This window comes from Coenobita brevimanus, chromosome 71 (assembly GCF_032717465.1).
Source record: "Coenobita brevimanus isolate Jiangsu-jjx chromosome 71, ASM3271746v2, whole genome shotgun sequence".
In the NCBI taxonomy this organism is placed as follows: domain Eukaryota; kingdom Metazoa; phylum Arthropoda; class Malacostraca; order Decapoda; family Coenobitidae; genus Coenobita; species Coenobita brevimanus.
The window spans coordinates 23,223,541-23,241,449 of record NC_137024.1 but is presented as its reverse complement, the minus strand read 5'-3'; the positions used below and the strand labels follow the sequence as shown (position 1 = coordinate 23,241,449).

The 17,909-nt window shown below is 53.9% G+C and overlaps 1 protein-coding gene across 1 annotated transcript in view; it reads right to left on the bottom strand.

Moving 5' to 3' along the window:
• Positions 1-10,248: 10,248 nt before the first annotated feature.
• Positions 10,249-17,909, bottom strand: part of LOC145406702 (ankyrin repeat domain-containing protein 16-like) — a 437,213-nt gene continuing 429,552 nt past the window's right edge. The window contains exon 8 of the mRNA XM_080277804.1: positions 10,249-10,630. Coding sequence (XP_080133930.1) covers positions 10,512-10,630 — 119 coding nt within the window. The 3' untranslated portion in view covers positions 10,249-10,511. The remainder of the gene's footprint in view (positions 10,631-17,909) is intronic.

The window sequence follows — 17,909 nt, the reverse complement described above, 5'->3', positions numbered from 1 at the left end:
CGATAGCCGCTCCTGCCTTCTACAGGAGTGTGCTCATAGCCTCTCTGAAGGTGCCTTCTCTTTAGGGACGGCCGATAGCCGCCCGCCTCTTGTAAGGGAATCGGTGTCTCACCGACCTGAGGGTAATCAGGAAATGGCCGATAGCCGCTCCTGCCTTAGTCAGAAGCTGTCCTTCCAGGGAGGGCCGATAGCTGACCTACACCCCCAACTGCAGGAGACGGCCGATAGCCGCTCCTCCCTCCAGCAGAAGGAGACAGCAAGTGGCTGCTCCAGCCTTCGCCAGACGGCTGATAGCCGCTCCGAAGGTGCTGCCCCCTAGTTGGCAGATAGCCGCTCTTCCCACCAGCAGAAGGAGACGGCAAGTGGACGCTCCCGCCTTTGTCAGACGCCGATAGCCGCTCCAAAGGGGCTGCCTCCAAATCAGCCGATAGCCACTCCTCCCTTGGCAGAAGGAGGTGGCAAGAGGCTGCCCCCGCCTTCATCAGATGGCTGATAGCCGCTCCGAAAGTGCTGCCCCTGAGTCGGCCTATAGCTGCTCCTACCTCCGGCAGAAGGAGACGGCAAGAGGCCGCTTCTGCCTTCGTCAGATGGCCAATAGCCGCTCCGAAGGTGCTGCCCCCGAGTCGGCCTATAGCTGCTCCCCCTCCCTCCTGCAGGAGACGGCCTGGGGCCGCTCCCACCTTCGTCAGATGGCCGATAGCTGCTCTGAAGGTGTCCAGAGGCACGCTGATTCCCCCACTCAGGCCATGGCCAATAGCCGGGCCTTGGCGCCTCATAGTCGCGCCCTAGGGCAGCCACGGCCAATAGCCGGGCCCCACGGCCAGAAAGAGGTGAGAGCAGTGTCACTGCCCCAGCGTGAGACGAGTGTCCAGACCTCCAACGCAGAGGGACCCCAGAGAGGCCCTACAGCCTCCCCCAGCCTCTGCTCCCTATGCCTGGCCCTGGAGAAGACCCACCTGACGGACCCTAATTCAGGTCGGTGCCACAGCCCCTCCCTGACGGCACCCCTTGACTCTGGGGACCGCAGTCCTAGGGTACTCCAGGCCCTCCCCAGGACGCCCGGGCGCGATCTCCCCATGCCTCAATGGCGGAAGACCTCCACCTCCGGCCAAGACCTGAGCCAGAGATTTCTGGACCTGTTTGGCCCCAGCCCTGGGGGCCACACCCCGTACCCAGCCCGGAGAATATGGACCCCTTCACAACCTGCAGCCCTGGACGAGAGACGACGCCCCCGCGAGTCGTCCCGTGTCCTCTCGGCAGGCCCTCCCCTGGCGGTGCCCCTGTTCAGGCAGAGTTGTCACCGGCATGTCTCCCTGCCGCCCCCACCATATAAGTGACTTATGTTAAGTGTGATGTTGCCCCAAAGTTAGTGTAACAGTGATACAGTGACTTAGTATATGTCGAATAACAGAGCAAGTGTTCAGAAGATAACGGGAGAATACGTGATATCATGGGGCGGATTAATAAGGATGAGTGTAGAGACTAAGTTCTGGTGAATCAGACTCACGAGTGTCGCCCTTGTATAAAATCAGTAAGACTCCTAGCACGAGAGATTCTCCTTAGTAAAATATCCAGATGTCCCTTGCTACCAGGAAATAGTGAAGAGAAAGTGTTAGTAATAACCTCCCGCTCGTATTACCGCAAACATAACGAAACTCTCAGTGTCTTCCACCCTCCCTTAATAAATCTCCTCTCAGCAGTCAGTGCTATGCAAGAACCTGGACTAGCAATATAATCAATTATCAAAATCCCCTTGCTACCAGAAAATACTAATACAGAATCCATAACATCAATTCCCTCCTAATATTACTATAACTTAAATCTGATCCTCCGTGCATCACCCCTCCCCCCCCATGTAAAACCCACTCTCACTCTTCCACGCGCACTGCGACCCTGTGTTCCAAGTACACCTGTGCACTAAACCTACAGTAGAGTGTTAGCATCAGTGTCTGTTAAGCTAGTATCCTGCAAGATACTGATTATCTAGTTAAGGTTTTATTCTCCACCATATACTGTGTTGTATTATCTGCTGTTTTTGTCCTGTGTCTTACTGTGATAATATACATGTAAAGGTTATTGCCTGGAGTTTTTGTGTCCTACCTCTCTTTATTGCACTAAGCCCCGGTCTCGAAAGAGGACCCCACTACACGTTAGGTGTTCTAGGAACGAGAAGTTGGGCCTTTTTCACCTAGCATTACACTGGTGGCCAGCGGTGGTTCTTGACCCAGGTGTAAAAGAGAGGTAGTGAGGAAATATCTGGCAAAATGGCAACAAAACCTCACGTATAACTACCCAAGTTTGACCCCGACCAGTACGATATACACACGTATCTGGCAATCATTAAACCCTTACTGGACATTGGCTTTGATGACGATCAGGAAAAAATTGCAGTCACACTTCCACTATTGGGCAAAGTGGCGGCGAACACTAGCACTGAAAATCGTTCCGGAGCTCACCTGGCAGAACTTTACAAAGTTTGTTGTTCAGGCCATCATCCCATCATTAGGGAAAGTGGTGGCTCTATCCCAACTGGATAGCTTCTCATTTGACGGGGATTTGAATAATACCCTGATACAGGCAAGATGCTTAGTTACTGCTGCCTACCCGGAGGCAGACGAGGAAACCCGGAATCAGCACACGTTCAACACTCTTCTCAGAGTGCTTCCAAGTGTTGTCAAACAACATTTTACTATCCATGACCCAACTGGAGACATGGATGGAGATGTCCAGCTCATACGGCGCCTCCTGACCGCCTGCCCTACTCCCCAGCAAATTAATGTGGTGAAGAAATTTCTCACTCAATCCCCGGCTCCCCTGACCATGCCACGTCTGCCCTTGCCTCACACCAACCCCACCCCGGCACCGAGCCCGCCTAGGGCACACCCCTCCCGCCGGCATCCCGCCTCTCAGGAAAATCCAAACCTGATCCTAGTGAATCCATGGGAATTCACAGCCTGCAGCTCCCGGTGTCCCCTACATGACATACAGGACCAGCTTAAGGCTGCCTGCCGCAGGCCCACGGCCCTGGGTTCACGTAAGGTGTCCTGTCTGGAGGGCGAGGCCCCGGAAGATGAACTGGCACTCATGAAACAGCCCCATCCTGGGGAACAGGAGCAGGAACAGGAAAATGAAAGCCCCAGACAGCTGGGTTTTTAGGCCTGACCCCGCACCAACCCACGGTGGTGGGGGCCATTACCCCTAAGTATCACCCCCCAGTGTACCACAAGATGAAATTGAATGGCGTGAAGGCCAGACTGTTAGTCGATACGGGAGCAGCCAGATCCTGCCTTAACAGCCACTATTTCTCCCACCATAAATCGACCTTTGGCCCACTCTGCCCCACTGCCACTCACCTTGTGGTGTGGGGGAAGTGGGGGATGGCCCCCTACCCATCCGTGGGGAGACATGGACCCTACGGGTCAACACCCACCAGCTGGTGTCAACCCAACACTAATTCATTATTTTTGACTCCTCCTGCCGGAACTACAACGGGTATTTAGGACTGGACCTACTCCAGAAACTTGGAGCTACAACAGACTGCCGCTATCGGCAGCTCCAGTTCCGTGCCCCACCCAACCCCACCCAGGCTGTTTGCACCTGAATGCCACGGCCCCAGCCGGAAGATTCGCCCCCTTCCCCGCTCCTGCCCTCCCCCCACCCCCCTCTCCTCTTCCCGTGCCCCCCTCACCACCCCTCCTCCCTCTTTCCCCGCCACCGTCTCCGCTGCCGTTACCATTCCCGCCCGCCACAAGGCCTGGGTGCCCCTTAACCAGCCCTCCGGTCCCTCTGTCTTGTTCTCCCCCCTCCTCCCGGCGGCAGCCCTCTCTGCCTGCCTTTTGTCTCCCACTTTTCTCCCCCACATCACACCGCCGTCCGTATCGCTAACCTCGCCCCTTCCCTCCTTACCTTCCCCAAAGGGCTCATCATCGGAGAGATGGAGGAAGCTGAGCCCTGTGCCCCACCCTCCTCCCACTTCCCTACCCCCCTGCCCCCCATTCCCGACCATCTCTCCCCCCAGCAGTCAGACACCCTATGTCGCCTTCTCCTGGATTTCCAGGATCTGTTTGCAACAGGACCAGCAGACATAGGGCACACCACGTACCTGTCGCCTGAGATTCACACGACAGGCCCACCCATTAGACAGCCTTCCCGACGGAAGAATCCTCGACAAAGGGAGGAAGAGGACCGCCAGGTATGTGAAATGAGAGGCTGGCGTCATTCCTCCTCCACCAGCCCCTGGTCTCCCCCGTCATTCTAGTGAAAAGGAAGGACGGCACGATGCGATTTTGCATCGATTACCGCCGCCTGAACAACATCACCATCAAAGATGCCGCCCCCCTCCCACGAATCAATGGTTCCTTAGATTCCCTTTATGTGGCGTCTTGGTTTTCCACCCTCGACCTCCAGTCTGGATACTGGCAGGTCCCTGTGCATCCAGAACATCGAAGCAAGACGGCCTTTTCCACAAGCAACGGCAAACATTACGAATTTAATGTCCTGCCGTTCGGCCTGTGCAACGCCCCTGCCACCTTCTCCAGGCTAATGGAATCTGTCCTGAGCGGCCTCACCTGGGAAATATGCCTGGCTTCTTTAGACAACGTCATTGTCTTTAGCCAGACCTGGGCTGACCACCTGCAGCGCCTCTGCCGAGTCTTCACTAGGATTCGCCAGGCAGGCCTTAAGCTCCATCCCTCTAAATGTGTCCTGGCCGCCAGGACTGTCTCATTTCTGGGACACATTATTTCCCAGGCAGGAATCTCCCCAGACCCCGATAAGCTCCGCGCCATAGCGGATATACCGCCACCACAGGACGTCCACAGCGTCCGTACCTTCCTAGGACTAACGTCCTATTACCGTCGCTTCGTGAAGGGGTTCGCCCATATTGTAAAGCCCCTTCACGATCTGACCAAGAAGGGGTAGCCTATCCTCTGGACGAAAGAGAGGTGAGCTGCTTTTCAACAGCTCAAAGACAAGCTCGTCTCTGCCCCCATCGTAGCCTTTCTCGATTATGCCCTTCCCTTTTGCCTCTACACTGATGTTTCCCTCACCGCCATAGGCGCCGTACTAGCCCAGGTACAAGCCAGTCGGGAGCACATCATCACCTGCGCCAGCCACACCTTGAATCAAGCCAAGAGGAATTATGCCACGACCAAGTGGGAATGCCTTGGCATAGCGTGGGCTCTCCAGCATTTCAGGGCTTACCTTTCCAGGACCCAGGTCGCTATCATCATGGACCACCAGTCACTCCAGTGGTTACGCCAATCTGATTCTCACAACGCCCAACTCGTCAGGTGGCGCGAAACCCTGGAAGAATTCCATTACGAGATCTCCTACAGACCCGGGAAACTCCACACTAATGTAGATGCCCTCTCCCGCCTCCCCATCCACACGGTACAACCAGAAACTGACCTGCAACAATGGCACTGCAAGGAGCTACCCCCCTGGATCCCCTCCCACCTGTTCAGCAAACTATACCGTCAGGGTGACCACCTCCTAACCCCATCCGGGCTTATCCTCCTGACCCTCGCTGCGGCGCGTGACACCCTGCGCCACCTTCATGCCCATAACGGCATCCACCTGGGCACCAAGAAACTACTGCAGGTGTTCAACGACACCTACTGGGCGCCAAACCCTTCCACCCCCGCCAAGGAAATCATTCAAAGTTGCCGTGCCTGTGCACTGGGGGAAGATATCACCCAAACCGCAGGACCCTCGGGCCACATCACCGCCCACAAGCCCTGGCAACTCCTCCCTCCAAAATCTGGGTATAAATATGTGATCACCTTCGTGGACACATATTCAAAATTTGTAGTAGCCTGCCCAGCCAAAGAGCATCATGCCGTCGCCGTCACCGATGCCCTTCTCCGACACGTGTTCCCTTATTTCGGCATTCCCCAGGCTATCCATTCTGATAATGCCCCGGACTTCTCCGGAAAAATCTGGGAAGAACTTGCCAGAACATTTTGATATAAAATCTCCCACTCCTCTCCTTACTGGCCACAGGGAAATGCAGTATGCGAACGTAGCTATCACACTATCTTGAATCAATTGCACACACGCATCAAGGCTACAAAAGACAAAGATTGGCCTGCTCACGTAAAGATTGTTCATTGGGGCATAAATTCCTGCCCCCGAGAAGACGGGGTTTCCCCATTTGAGAGGATATTTGATGAGGCCTCCCTTGTATTGCCACTATGCCAACACCTGCAACCACCCACCTCCGCTCCAACCACAGACCCATTGCACCTTCTGAAGGGCCGACTACACCACCTACAGAGAAATTTAGACCTCAGCCCCGACACAGCCTCCAACCCCTTCCACCCTGGCAACACCGTCATCGTCGCCCAACTCCCCACCCCACACAAAGTCATCCCCCACTTCACGGGGACCTACACAATCACCCACGTCCCCAACCCTTACCAAGTTGTCGTGGACTATCACGGCGCCCCATGTACCCTCCGAAACTGCCATGTGCGCCCTTTCCGCACACCCATCCCTGCCACCCCGGCCCCACACCCCCAACCTCCTCCTGTCCCTGCACCACCCCCCATTTCCACATAGGAGTGCTACATTTCCTCCTCACTCTCCCCCTCCACCCTCCCTACCACCTCAGCCTCCCCAGCCGCCACCACCCCCCCGCACCTAACCTGACATCTCACCTGTCACACCAGCCTCCCCTTGCTCTCGCTCATCCCTTCCTCCCGCCGCCCCACCCTTGCCACCCAGCCCCACATGTCCCGCCCATGCCACCACACCTTCACCACAACCGACTACCACTACTCCCAGCCCACCACCCTTATGGACGTCCACTCCGATGGCGTCACACCCCGCCACGCCCCCCACACGCCCAACGGCACGAACCACCCAACGCCACCCACCCCGCATGCCCACCTCCCCACCCACTCCCACCCTCAAAACCACAACCACCCGCTCAGGCCGCCTCTCATGCCCACCCGCCTGATACACCCATTCCCCTACACCACCCACCTCCCCACAACTTCATACTGTCATGCTACACCAAGCACAGATCCCCACCACATATATGCCCCAGAGACCCTATGCCGCATTACCATGACACAAAACCCGGCTCCTACCCTCGATGTCCAGCATACAGCATCACACCACACCACACCAGCAGCAACACCGAGCAAAATGAAAGTGCAACAGGCAGTATGGGCGCCTACCCTCGGCAGGAACCGCCGGCTCCGAGGACCACGCCACCTGCTGAACCTCCTCCGCTCCACCCCCACTACCTCCACGCTCTTCCTCACTTGCAATGTGGAGCGAGAAGAAAACCACCCCACTACTGCCTGGCAGGCCCTTCTCCAGCACCTCCAACCTGTTTACGCCACCCATGACACTCACGTCTATCACTTCCAGTCACGGGGACGTGACTTTTTCCAGGAGGGTGGTAAAATGTGTGAGCTACAGCATAGTGCCCCCAGAAACTCACCGACACCCCCACCCGGACCCCACGGAGTAGCCGCAGCCGAACCACAAGAAGCAGTGCAACAATGGCACAAGTCAGCCCGGGCCATGCACCCCTATAACACTCAGCCTCCTCACCGTTGCCCTAGCAGGAATTCAACACTACGTTCGGGAAGAGGGACTGCCAGATCAGATCGGGGTGGAGCTCCCTATCCAGCTCCAAACAGCGCCCCTCAGGAGATGGCTGATAGCCGCTCCCGCCTTCTACAGGAGTGTGCCCATAGCCTCTCCGAAGGTGCCTTCTCTTTAGGGATGGCCGATAGCCGCCCGCCCCTCATAAGGGAATTGGTGTCTCACCGACCTGAGGGTAATCAGGAGACGGCCGATAGCTGCTTCCGCCCTCGTCAGAAGGTGTCCTTCCAGGGACGGCCGATAGCCGACCTACACCCCCTCCTGCAGGAGACGGCCAATAGCCGCTCCTCCCTCCGGCAGAAGGAGACGGCAAGTGGCCGCTCCCGCCTTCGCCAGACGGCCGATAGCCGCTCCGAAGGTGCTGCCCCCAGGTTGGCTGATAGCCGCTCTTCCCTCCGGCAGGAGACAGCAAGTGGCCACTCCCACCTTCGTCACATGGCCGATAGCTGCTCCGAAGGTGCTGCCTCCGAGTTGGCCGATAGCCACTCCTCCCTCTGGCAGAAGGAGATGGCAAGAGGCTGCTCCCGCCTTCATCAGATGGCCGATAGCCGCTTCGAAGGTGCTGCCCCCGAGTCGGCCTATAGCCGCTCCTCCCTCCAGCAGAAGGAGACCACAAGAGGCTGCTCCCGCCTTTGTCAGATGGCCAATATCCGCTCCGAAGGTGCTGCCCCCGGGTCGACCTATAGCCGCTCCCCCTCCCTCCTGCAGGAGACGGCCTGGGGCCGCTCCCACCTTCGTCAAATGGCCAATAACCGGTCCAAAGGTGTCTAGAGGTGCCTGATTCCCCCACTCAGGCCACAGCCAATAGCCAGGCCTTGGCGCCTCATAGTCGCGCCCTTGGGCAGCCACGGCCAATAGCCGGGCCCCACGGCCAGAAAGAGGTGAGGGCAGTGTCACCGCCCCAGCATGAGACGAGTGTCCGGACCTCCAACGCAAAGGGACCCCAGACAGGCCCTACAGCCTCCCCCAGCCTCTGCTCCCTTTGCCTGGCCCTGGAGAAGACCCATCTGACAGACCCTAATTCAGGCCGGTGCTGCAGCCCCTCCCTGACGGCGCCCCTTGACTTTGGGGACCGCAGTCCTAGGGTACTCCAGGCCCTCCCCAGGACGCCCGGGCGCGATCTCCCTGCGCCCCAACGGCGGGAGACCTCCACCTCCGGCCGAGACCTGAGCCAGAGATTCCTGGACCTGTTTGGCCCCAGCCCTCAGGGCCACACTCCCGTACCCAGCCCGGAGAATATGGGCCCCTTCACAACCTGCAGCCCTGGACGAGGGAAGACGCCCCTGTGAGTTGTCCCGTGCCCTCTCAGCACGCCCTCCCCTGGCGGTGCCCCTGTTTCAGCAGATTTGTCGCCGGCGTGTCTCCCCGCCACCCCCACCGTATAAGTGACTTATGTTAAGTGTGATATTGCCCCAAAGTTAGTGTAACAGTGATACAGTGACTTAGTATATGTCGAATAACAGGGCAAGTGTTCAGAAGATAACAGGAGAATACGTGATATCAAGGGGCAGATTAATAAGGACGAGTGTAGAGACTAAGTTCTGGTGAATCAGACTAACGAGTGTCGCCCTTGTATAAAATCAGTAAGACTCCTAGCACGAGAGATTCTCCTTAGTAAAATATCCAGGCGTCCCTTGCTACCAGGAAATAGTGAAGAGAAAGTGTTAGTAATATCCTCCCGCTCGTATTACCGCAAACATAACAAAACTCATAGTGTATTCCACCCTCCCTTAATAAATCTCCTCTCAGCAGTCAGTGTGTATGCAAGAACCTGGACTAGCAATATAATCAATTATCAAAATCCCCTTGCTACCAGAAAATACTATGTCAGAATCTGTAACATCAATTTCCTCCTAATATTACTGTAACTTTAATCTGACCCTCTGCGCGTCACCCCTCCCCCCCCCCTGTGTAAAACCCACTCCTATTCTCCCACGCACTGCGACCCTGTGTTCCAAGTACACTTGTGCACTAAACCTAGAGTGTTAGCATCAGTGTCTGCTAAGCTAGTATTCTGCGAGATACTGATTATCTAGTTAAGGTTTTATTCTCCACCATATACTGTCAAGAGAGAATCTGTATTTTTACACAGGAAAAATCATCTGAGAAATTACCAATATGCCGGGAATCGGGTGTAGTAGTATGCTGCCTGGCTCTCACCTGAGAGTCCCGGGTTCGATTCCCGGCGTATTGGTAATTTCTCAGACCATATACTGTGTTGTATTATCTGCTGTTTTTGTCCTGTGTCTGACTGTGGCAATATACGTGTAAAGGTTATTGCCTGGAGTTTTTGTGTCCTACCTCTCTTTATTGCACTAAGCCCCGGTCTCGAAAAAGGACCCCGCTACACGTTAGGTATTCTAGGAACGAGGAGTCGGGCCTTTTTCACCTAGCATTACAGGATGTGTGATGGAATGACAATGGATGGATGGATGGAAGATGGTGGGATGGATGGATTAGATCATGATTGATGATTGTGATTGGTAACGATTATGGTACCCTACACAATAAAAATATACACGGTAATGCAATTTAATATCTGTATCAATAAGAAGAATATGGAAGGAAAAGAAAAAGAACAGGTACAGTAAGTCAGTCCTCATTGTATATCTAGGATTACATTTTCCAAAACATCACAAAACGGTACAAATCACTACTACTGCAAATTGTGGGAAAACAAGCAAATCAGCTGTACACATCAATGGAAGTGTAACGGGCAAACATTTCTAATGCTTATTTTGGATCTAACAGCAATACAGAACATGAAAAAAGGCAACTTAAAAGGTAACGTGAAGTGATGACACTGAGCAAGGCACTGTCATATGATCTAAAGGCGCATAAAATATGAGGGCAGAGTGTGAACCAGAGAGGCATGAAGTGTGAGGCATGAACTAAAGGGGTAGGAGGTGTGATGGCTGAACACCATGGGCATCAGGAACATCTTGTGCTCGTAACTCCAGCAACACTAGGGCACACTCCTTCTTCTTCCCTCCACAGGATAGCCACAGTGCTGCAACAAAAACATAATGCACTTATAGGCTTTGTACAGAAAGTCCTCATTGCTGCAAATGTTGCCTGTCTTGAGATTTATGTTTGCTACAGAGTTAACGTATGCGGCCAAAACATGTACAGGATTTGGTTCATGGATGATGGGCAACTCAGCCCTGCATAGTCCCACGTCACCCTTAGACAAGGTGTAGCACCCATTAGCCCATCAAAATAACAGTAGGTAGATGGTTACGATCATCCCAGGAGGTTTTGCCATGGGAATAACGGTGGTCGGTCAGTTCAACCCCTGGTGAACTCAATCCCAGTCAGTTCAACCCCTGGTGAAGTCAATCCCAGTCAACCCAACCCCAGTCAACTCTCCCTAGTCAATCCAACCCCAGTCAACTCAACCCCTGGTCAACTCAACCCTGGTCAACTCAACCCATGGTCAATTCAACCCTGGTCAACTCAACCCATGGTTAACTCAACCCCTGGTCAACTCAACCCCAGCCAACTCAACCCATGGTCAACTCAACCCCAGTCAACTCAACCCATGGTCAACTCAACCCATGGTCAACTCAACCCCAGCCAACTCAACCCATGGTTAACTCAACCCCTGGTCAACTCAACCCCAGCCAACTCAACCCATGGTCAACTCAACCCCAGTCAACTCAACCCCAGTCAACTCAACCCATGGTCAACTCAACCCCAGTCAACTCAACCCATGGTCAACTCAACCCCAGCCAACTCAACCCCAGCCAACTCAACCCATGGTCAACTCAACCCCAGTCAACTCAACCCACGGTCAACTCAACCCATGGTCAACTCAACCCATGGTCAACTCAACCCCAGCCAAGTCAACCCATGGTCAACTCAACCCCAGTCAACTCAACCCATGGTCAACTCAACCCATGGTCAACTCAACCCATGGTCAACTCAACCCTGGTCAACTCAACCCACGGTCAACACAACCCATGGTCAACTCAACCCATGGTCAACTCAACCCTGGTCAGTTCAACCCATGGTCAACTCAACCCAACGTCAAGTCAGCCCTGGTCAGTTCAACCCATGGTCAACTCAACCTTGGTCAGTTCAACCCATGGTCAATTCACCAGTGCACTGAGTGGTCCTGCCATCTGGTGGGAGTATGTGAATTTCTCCCAGAAACATGTTTTGCGGGTTTCAAAGATAAATTTTTCTATGCGCATTCATGTATAATACCTCATACCAATTAATCTGGCCAGGCATGTATGGCAACACTGTTCCAGCCGAGATTCTGATTGGCTGGAGGTGTTTGTATGATTTTGTTGTTGCTTAAACCAATACTCTCTCGATTATCTGATGTGATAGTAAGTTTTTTGACAATACAAACGTCAAAAGCAATATGAAATCTGTTATATACTTAACAACAATGAAATTTTCGTAGGAAGATAAAGATATGAGTCAACAAAGTCTTATAATACAGTCCGAGCCAAGGTCAGCATTGAACAATTCCTTTACATCTCCAGGACTCTGTAATATAACAGAGAATTAAGGAAAGCTGCTTAATCTAAGTGTTGGTATAACACATTTAAATTATAAGATCAGTCCATACTGTGATAATAGACGAGATATAATGAAATAATTTTCCTTTAGCCTACTTTGATTTTCGCAATTTTTTCAAACTTCCCTTCCCGCAGCACTCATCTTTTCATTGGATTTTTAATTATTCAGAGTTGTGGCATGATTGAAGGGTACGGACTAATCTTATAATTTAAATGTGTGTTATACCAATGCTTAGATTAAGCATCTTTCCTTAATTTTCTGTTATATTACAGAGTGCTGGAGACGTAAAGGAACTGTTCGAATGCTGACCTTGGCTTGGACTGTATTATAATACTTTGTTGACTCATATCTATCTTCCTATGAAAATTTCATTGTTATTAAGTATATAACGGATTTCATATTGCTTTTGACAATTGTATTGTCAAAAAACTAAGTATCACATCTGATAATAAAGAGAGTATCGGTTTAAGCAACAATGAAATCAAACACCTCCAGCCAGTCAGAATCTCGGCAGGAACAGTGTTGCCATACATGCCTGGCCGGATTAATTGGTATGAGGTATAGTTTCCTCAAATCACAAAATTTTTCCAATGCCTTTGACAATCATGCCATTAGTGAGTAAGTGGCATTAGAAGGGAAAAAAAAAAAAAAACTCGTAAAACAGGAATCATCTCCATAGAATTAACTTCTACATACAATTTTAAAATACCCGCCGCCACCGCACCACTCACCCCGCCACCCCCCACCCCACCACAAAGCCACCACCACACCACCACCCCAGGAGGACACCACGGCGGGGTTAGTGACCCAGGACAAGAGGGTCACCAGGACACCTCTGTCCAGAGTCCCTCTTCCCCGCAACTGTCACAACACCAGGTGAGCAGGAAGAGGCAATGACCCTGCAGGCGGGGCAGCCTTCACCAGGTTCGGGGTGGGGCTGATCCAGAGTCAGTCCGGGGCAACACCGCGGTGCGGCCACTGTACGTACCGGGGAAGGAGCGGTCACTGTACGCCCTTCAGTTGTTTCCCCCTGTGACACTGCCATCATGGCCACTGTACGTGAAGGGGGAGGGAGCGGCCACCATACACCCCTCAGTCACAGCCACCTCTGAGGACGGCCTCGAGGCGTTAGTTATTGAACGGGCCCCGACTGGCAGAAAGAGGAATAGTGGAACCACGATCACGGCCACCGTACGTGACAGGAAGGGAGTGGCCACTGTACGCCCCTCATCCACTAATACCCCCTACTACGGGAGTAACGCCTTAGTTACTTCCCGAAGGGCAGGCAGGCCCACAGCTACGGCCTTAGTATGTACAAGGGTACATAGACCCTCGGCTATGGCCTCAGTACGTACCGAAGAGGGCGCTGGCCTTGTGCACCCCTCTCCTGCCTTTTCATCCTCCAGGAGTAACACCGCATTCATGGCCACCGTACGTGACGGGGAAGGAGCGGCCACCGTACGCCCTTCAGTTACTTCCCAACAGGTGGGCGAGCACACGGCTACGGCCGCAGTGTGTGCAAGGGTAAGTAGACCCTCGGCTACGGCCTCAGCAAGCACCGGAGAGGGTGCTGCCCCTGTGCACCTCTCTTCTGCCTTTTCCTCCTTCGGGAGCAGCACCGCATTCACGGCCACCGTACGTGACGGGGAAGAAGTGGCCACCGTACGCCCTTCAGTTGCAAGCCCTAGGAGTCACAAAACCGCGTTCACAGCCACCATACGTGACGGTAAGGGAGTGGCCACCGTACTCCCCTCATTCGTGACTCTGAAGGCTCTCCCGGAGCAGGAGGTCCCTTCCGCAGCCGACCCCTTTCCTCTCGGCTGCATGGGATGCCCTTTGTCTCCCAACAGACAGCAGTTCCCAGGAGGTGCTGTCGGAGTGGTGGCGTGCCCAGTCCAAGCCCTACCATCTACCCCTGGGAGGTCCCTGTCCCTGACGGACACCCGACGGAGGCGACGCCGCAGTTCACCCCTGACGGCGCTTCTTCCTGTAGGCGGCCGCAGTCCCCGGACTCCCAGGTCTGGCCAGCAGCCCACAGGCCCAGACAACCCAGGCTCCCTCTCTCCTCGGAGCCAGAGGCGCCAGGCCCGCCTCCTGCAGCTGTTCGACCCTAGTCCCGAGGGCCACCACACAGGTCGAGGCCCCCAGACCGGAGGGCCTCCCTGCACCCCACCGATGCGGCCCCAGTGTGAGGGCTGTCTCTCAGGTCGAGGCCCCCAGATCGAAGGGCCTCCCTACACCCCAACAACGACTACAACCCGGGCAGTGACGCCCCTAAGGACAGTGCACTGCCCCCTTCAGGAGGGCTCAGGGCCCCTCTCTCACCCCCAGGACGCGCAGCAGGTGATACCCAAGGAAAATTCGGGTACATAGTGACACTAGTAATGCTAGTACAGTGAACAATCAACACAGTAGTGTACAGTGACAAATAACAGAGTAAAGGCCCAAGTGATACATAAGTGACTAGAGTTACACCCAGTGCACAGTGACCCGATACCTGGCAGAACAGAAAAGACCGATAACTATATACAGGAGGACTTACAGAAATCATGGGTTAAAGTCAGAGGCATGCGGGGTTCATCAGAAACTTGTGAAGTAGTGCTACTGCGACTAAGTGACTCTCGGGAGTGTCGCAACCCGCATCCTACCCACTTACGGTAATATTCGTTCCCCCCACTCTTGGTCATGTCCTCTCCTAGTGAAACAAACTCAGTATATAAAACGCCATCTCTGCCTAGAAATAGTATCTGGGTACTGTAATATTAGTATCAAATATCCATGTACAAGTGAAGAGTGACCTATTGTGCGTGTAACCCTACCCATTTGTATTAAAGGCTAATTCTGTGTTTTCCTGTCTCTATGCATATCCAATATCTCTTTGTGTGTATTGTCATGGTGTAAGAATTAAGGTAATAGATGTGTTAAGGTGTACTGCCTGGTTTTTATGTCCTGTTCCTTTGTGGGTGCTTTACTTCCGGTCCGGAAAGAGGACCCCGCTCAGTCGCTAGTGTTCTTAGGATAAGAGGTCGGACTAAAAACACTCAGCATTACACTGGTGGCCAGCGGTGGTTTTGGATCCGAATAAAGCAGGGAGGAACGATAAAAGGAAACTTGCACAATGGCAGCCAAACCTCACATCCAATTGCCGAAATTCAACCCGAAGCAATATGACATACAGTAGATGTATATTTGGATATGGTCAAACCCCTCCTAGACATCGGGTTCGACTCTGACAGAGAAAAGATAGCCGTCACTCTACCTAACCTGGGCAAAATAATCGCCACTGTCGCAACAAAAGTCATCCCAGAACTAACATGGGATCAATTCACCCAAACTGTGAAGGAGGCTGTTATGCCTTCCACCGGCAGAGTTGTCGCTCTCTCTCAGCTCGATGCTCTTGGCTACGACGGTAACTTGGACGACACTTTCGTCCAGGCACAGCGCCTCGTCACCACCGTTTATCCCGATGCAACCACAAATACTCGGGATTTGCACACCTTCAACGCTCTGCTGAAAATTCTCCCTAGCACAGTCAGGGAGCACTTTACCATCTACAATCCCTCGGGGAATATTGATCAAGACCTACAACCATCCGACGCCTCCTCACCACCCGTCCCACACCACAACCTATACACGCGGTAAGCAAATTCCCCACCACCAAAAATTAAACCACCGCCCCACCCACCCACCACGGACCCGTCTCCAACGATTCCCAGGGCTCACCCACAGAGAAAACGCCCCAATCCCAGGGACCAGGGCAACCTCATCTCTATTAATCCCTGGGAATTCATGGCCTGCTGTCACACCTGCTCCCTGCACGACATGAGGGAACAACACAAAGCAAGCAGACGTAGAGCCCTTACTCAGGGGCGCAGGAAGGTATCCTCTCTGGAGGACGACGCCCTGCCCCCAGTCTACCCAGGACCAGACGGCGAGGAACACGACGACCACATCACCACTCATCAGATGGATTTTTAGGCCCGCCCTTGCACCTCCCCACGGTGGAGGGGGCCACTTCACATCACTACAGACCCCCAGTCTACGACCAAATTCGCCTGAATAGGGTCAAGGCTAGACTACTGGTGGACACGGGAGCTGCCAGGTCATGCCTGTACTCTCACTTCTACTCCCGTCACACTTCCGCTTTTGGCCCCCTTTTCCCCACCTCAGCCAACCTCGTAGACGCGGCGGATGGCCCCCTGCCTATCCGTGGGGAAACCTGGGTCCTTCAGACCGAAACCCATCAACAAGTCTCCACCACCCACCCTTTCATCATATTTGACTCCACATGCCGTCAGTATGACGGATACCTAGGGCTGGACCTCCTTCAAAAACTCCACGCCAAGATTGACTGCTATCAACGCCGCCTCCACTTCAGTCCAGCCCCCCCCCCCTCAGCAAAAGAAAAGAAAACACACAAAAAAATGTTCAACAAAACAATACCAACACCAACACCACCACCCACAAACCCCACACACACCCACACCTTCCCCTAACACTTATGTCCCTCAACACCTCTACACATGCAACACCACACCAACCTCACCCAACACACCACTCCCCCACTCCCCATCATCATCCACCCCCCCACCTATACCAACCACCTCCCCATCTTTCCCCGCCTCGATCGCCTTCACCATCACCATCCCGCCCCATCACAAAGCTTGGGTGGAACTAAACAGACCCTCTGGTACCTCCGTCCTTTTCCCCCCCTCCCTACCTACCGGACCACTCTCCTCCTGTCTAGTATCCCCCACCTTCCTTCCCCCCCAGGCCCGAGTGATCCGTATTGCTAGCCTCGCCACAAGACCACTAACACTACCTAGAGGACTCATCATTGGCGACACGGAAGAAGCCGAGCCATGCCACGCACCATCTTCTCACCGCCCAACCTTGCTGGACCTACCCGCGCACCTATCCCCTTCCCAAACCAACAGCCTCCGACAATTACTCCTGGACTTGCAAGTCCTATTCTCATCTGGCCCAACAGACCTCGGCCACACCACTTACCTCAGTCACGAGATACACACGACCAGACCACCCATTCGCCAACCATCTCGCCGCAAAAACCCTAAGCAGCGAGCAGAGGAAGACCGGCAGGTCCAGGACATGCTTGATGCCGGTGTTATTTCCAACTCCACCAGCCTGTGGTCCTCCCCCGTCGTACTCGTAAGAAAAAAAGACGGAACCATGCGATTCTGCGTTGATTACTGCAGAGTAAACGATGTCACCATCAAGGATGCCACACCTCTACCCCGAATCGACGACTCCCTTGACTCCCTGCACGGCTCCTCCTGGTTCTCCACCCTCGACCTGCAATCGGGTTACTGGCAAGTCCCCGTTCACCCAGACGACAAACAAAAGACCGCCTTCTCGACCTCAAACGGGAAACACTGTGAATTCAATGTCCTCCCATTCGGACTCTGTAACGCCCCAGCCACGTTCTCCCGTCTGATGGAATCCATATCAAGCGGCTTAACCTGGGAAATCTGCCTGGCCTACCTAGACGATGTCATCTTCTTTAGCCACACCTGGGCCGACCACCTCCACCGCCTCAAACAGGTGTTCCTACTTATCCGCCAGGCAGGTCTCAAACTCAAGCCAACAATATGCGTCCTAGCCGAATGATCCATCTCCTTCCTAGGACACGTGATCGGAGCTGAGGGCATCTCACCTGACCCTGACAAACTGCGTGCCATTGCCGAAATCCCTCTACCTCGAGACGTCCACGAAACCCGGGCCTTCCTAGGCCTTAC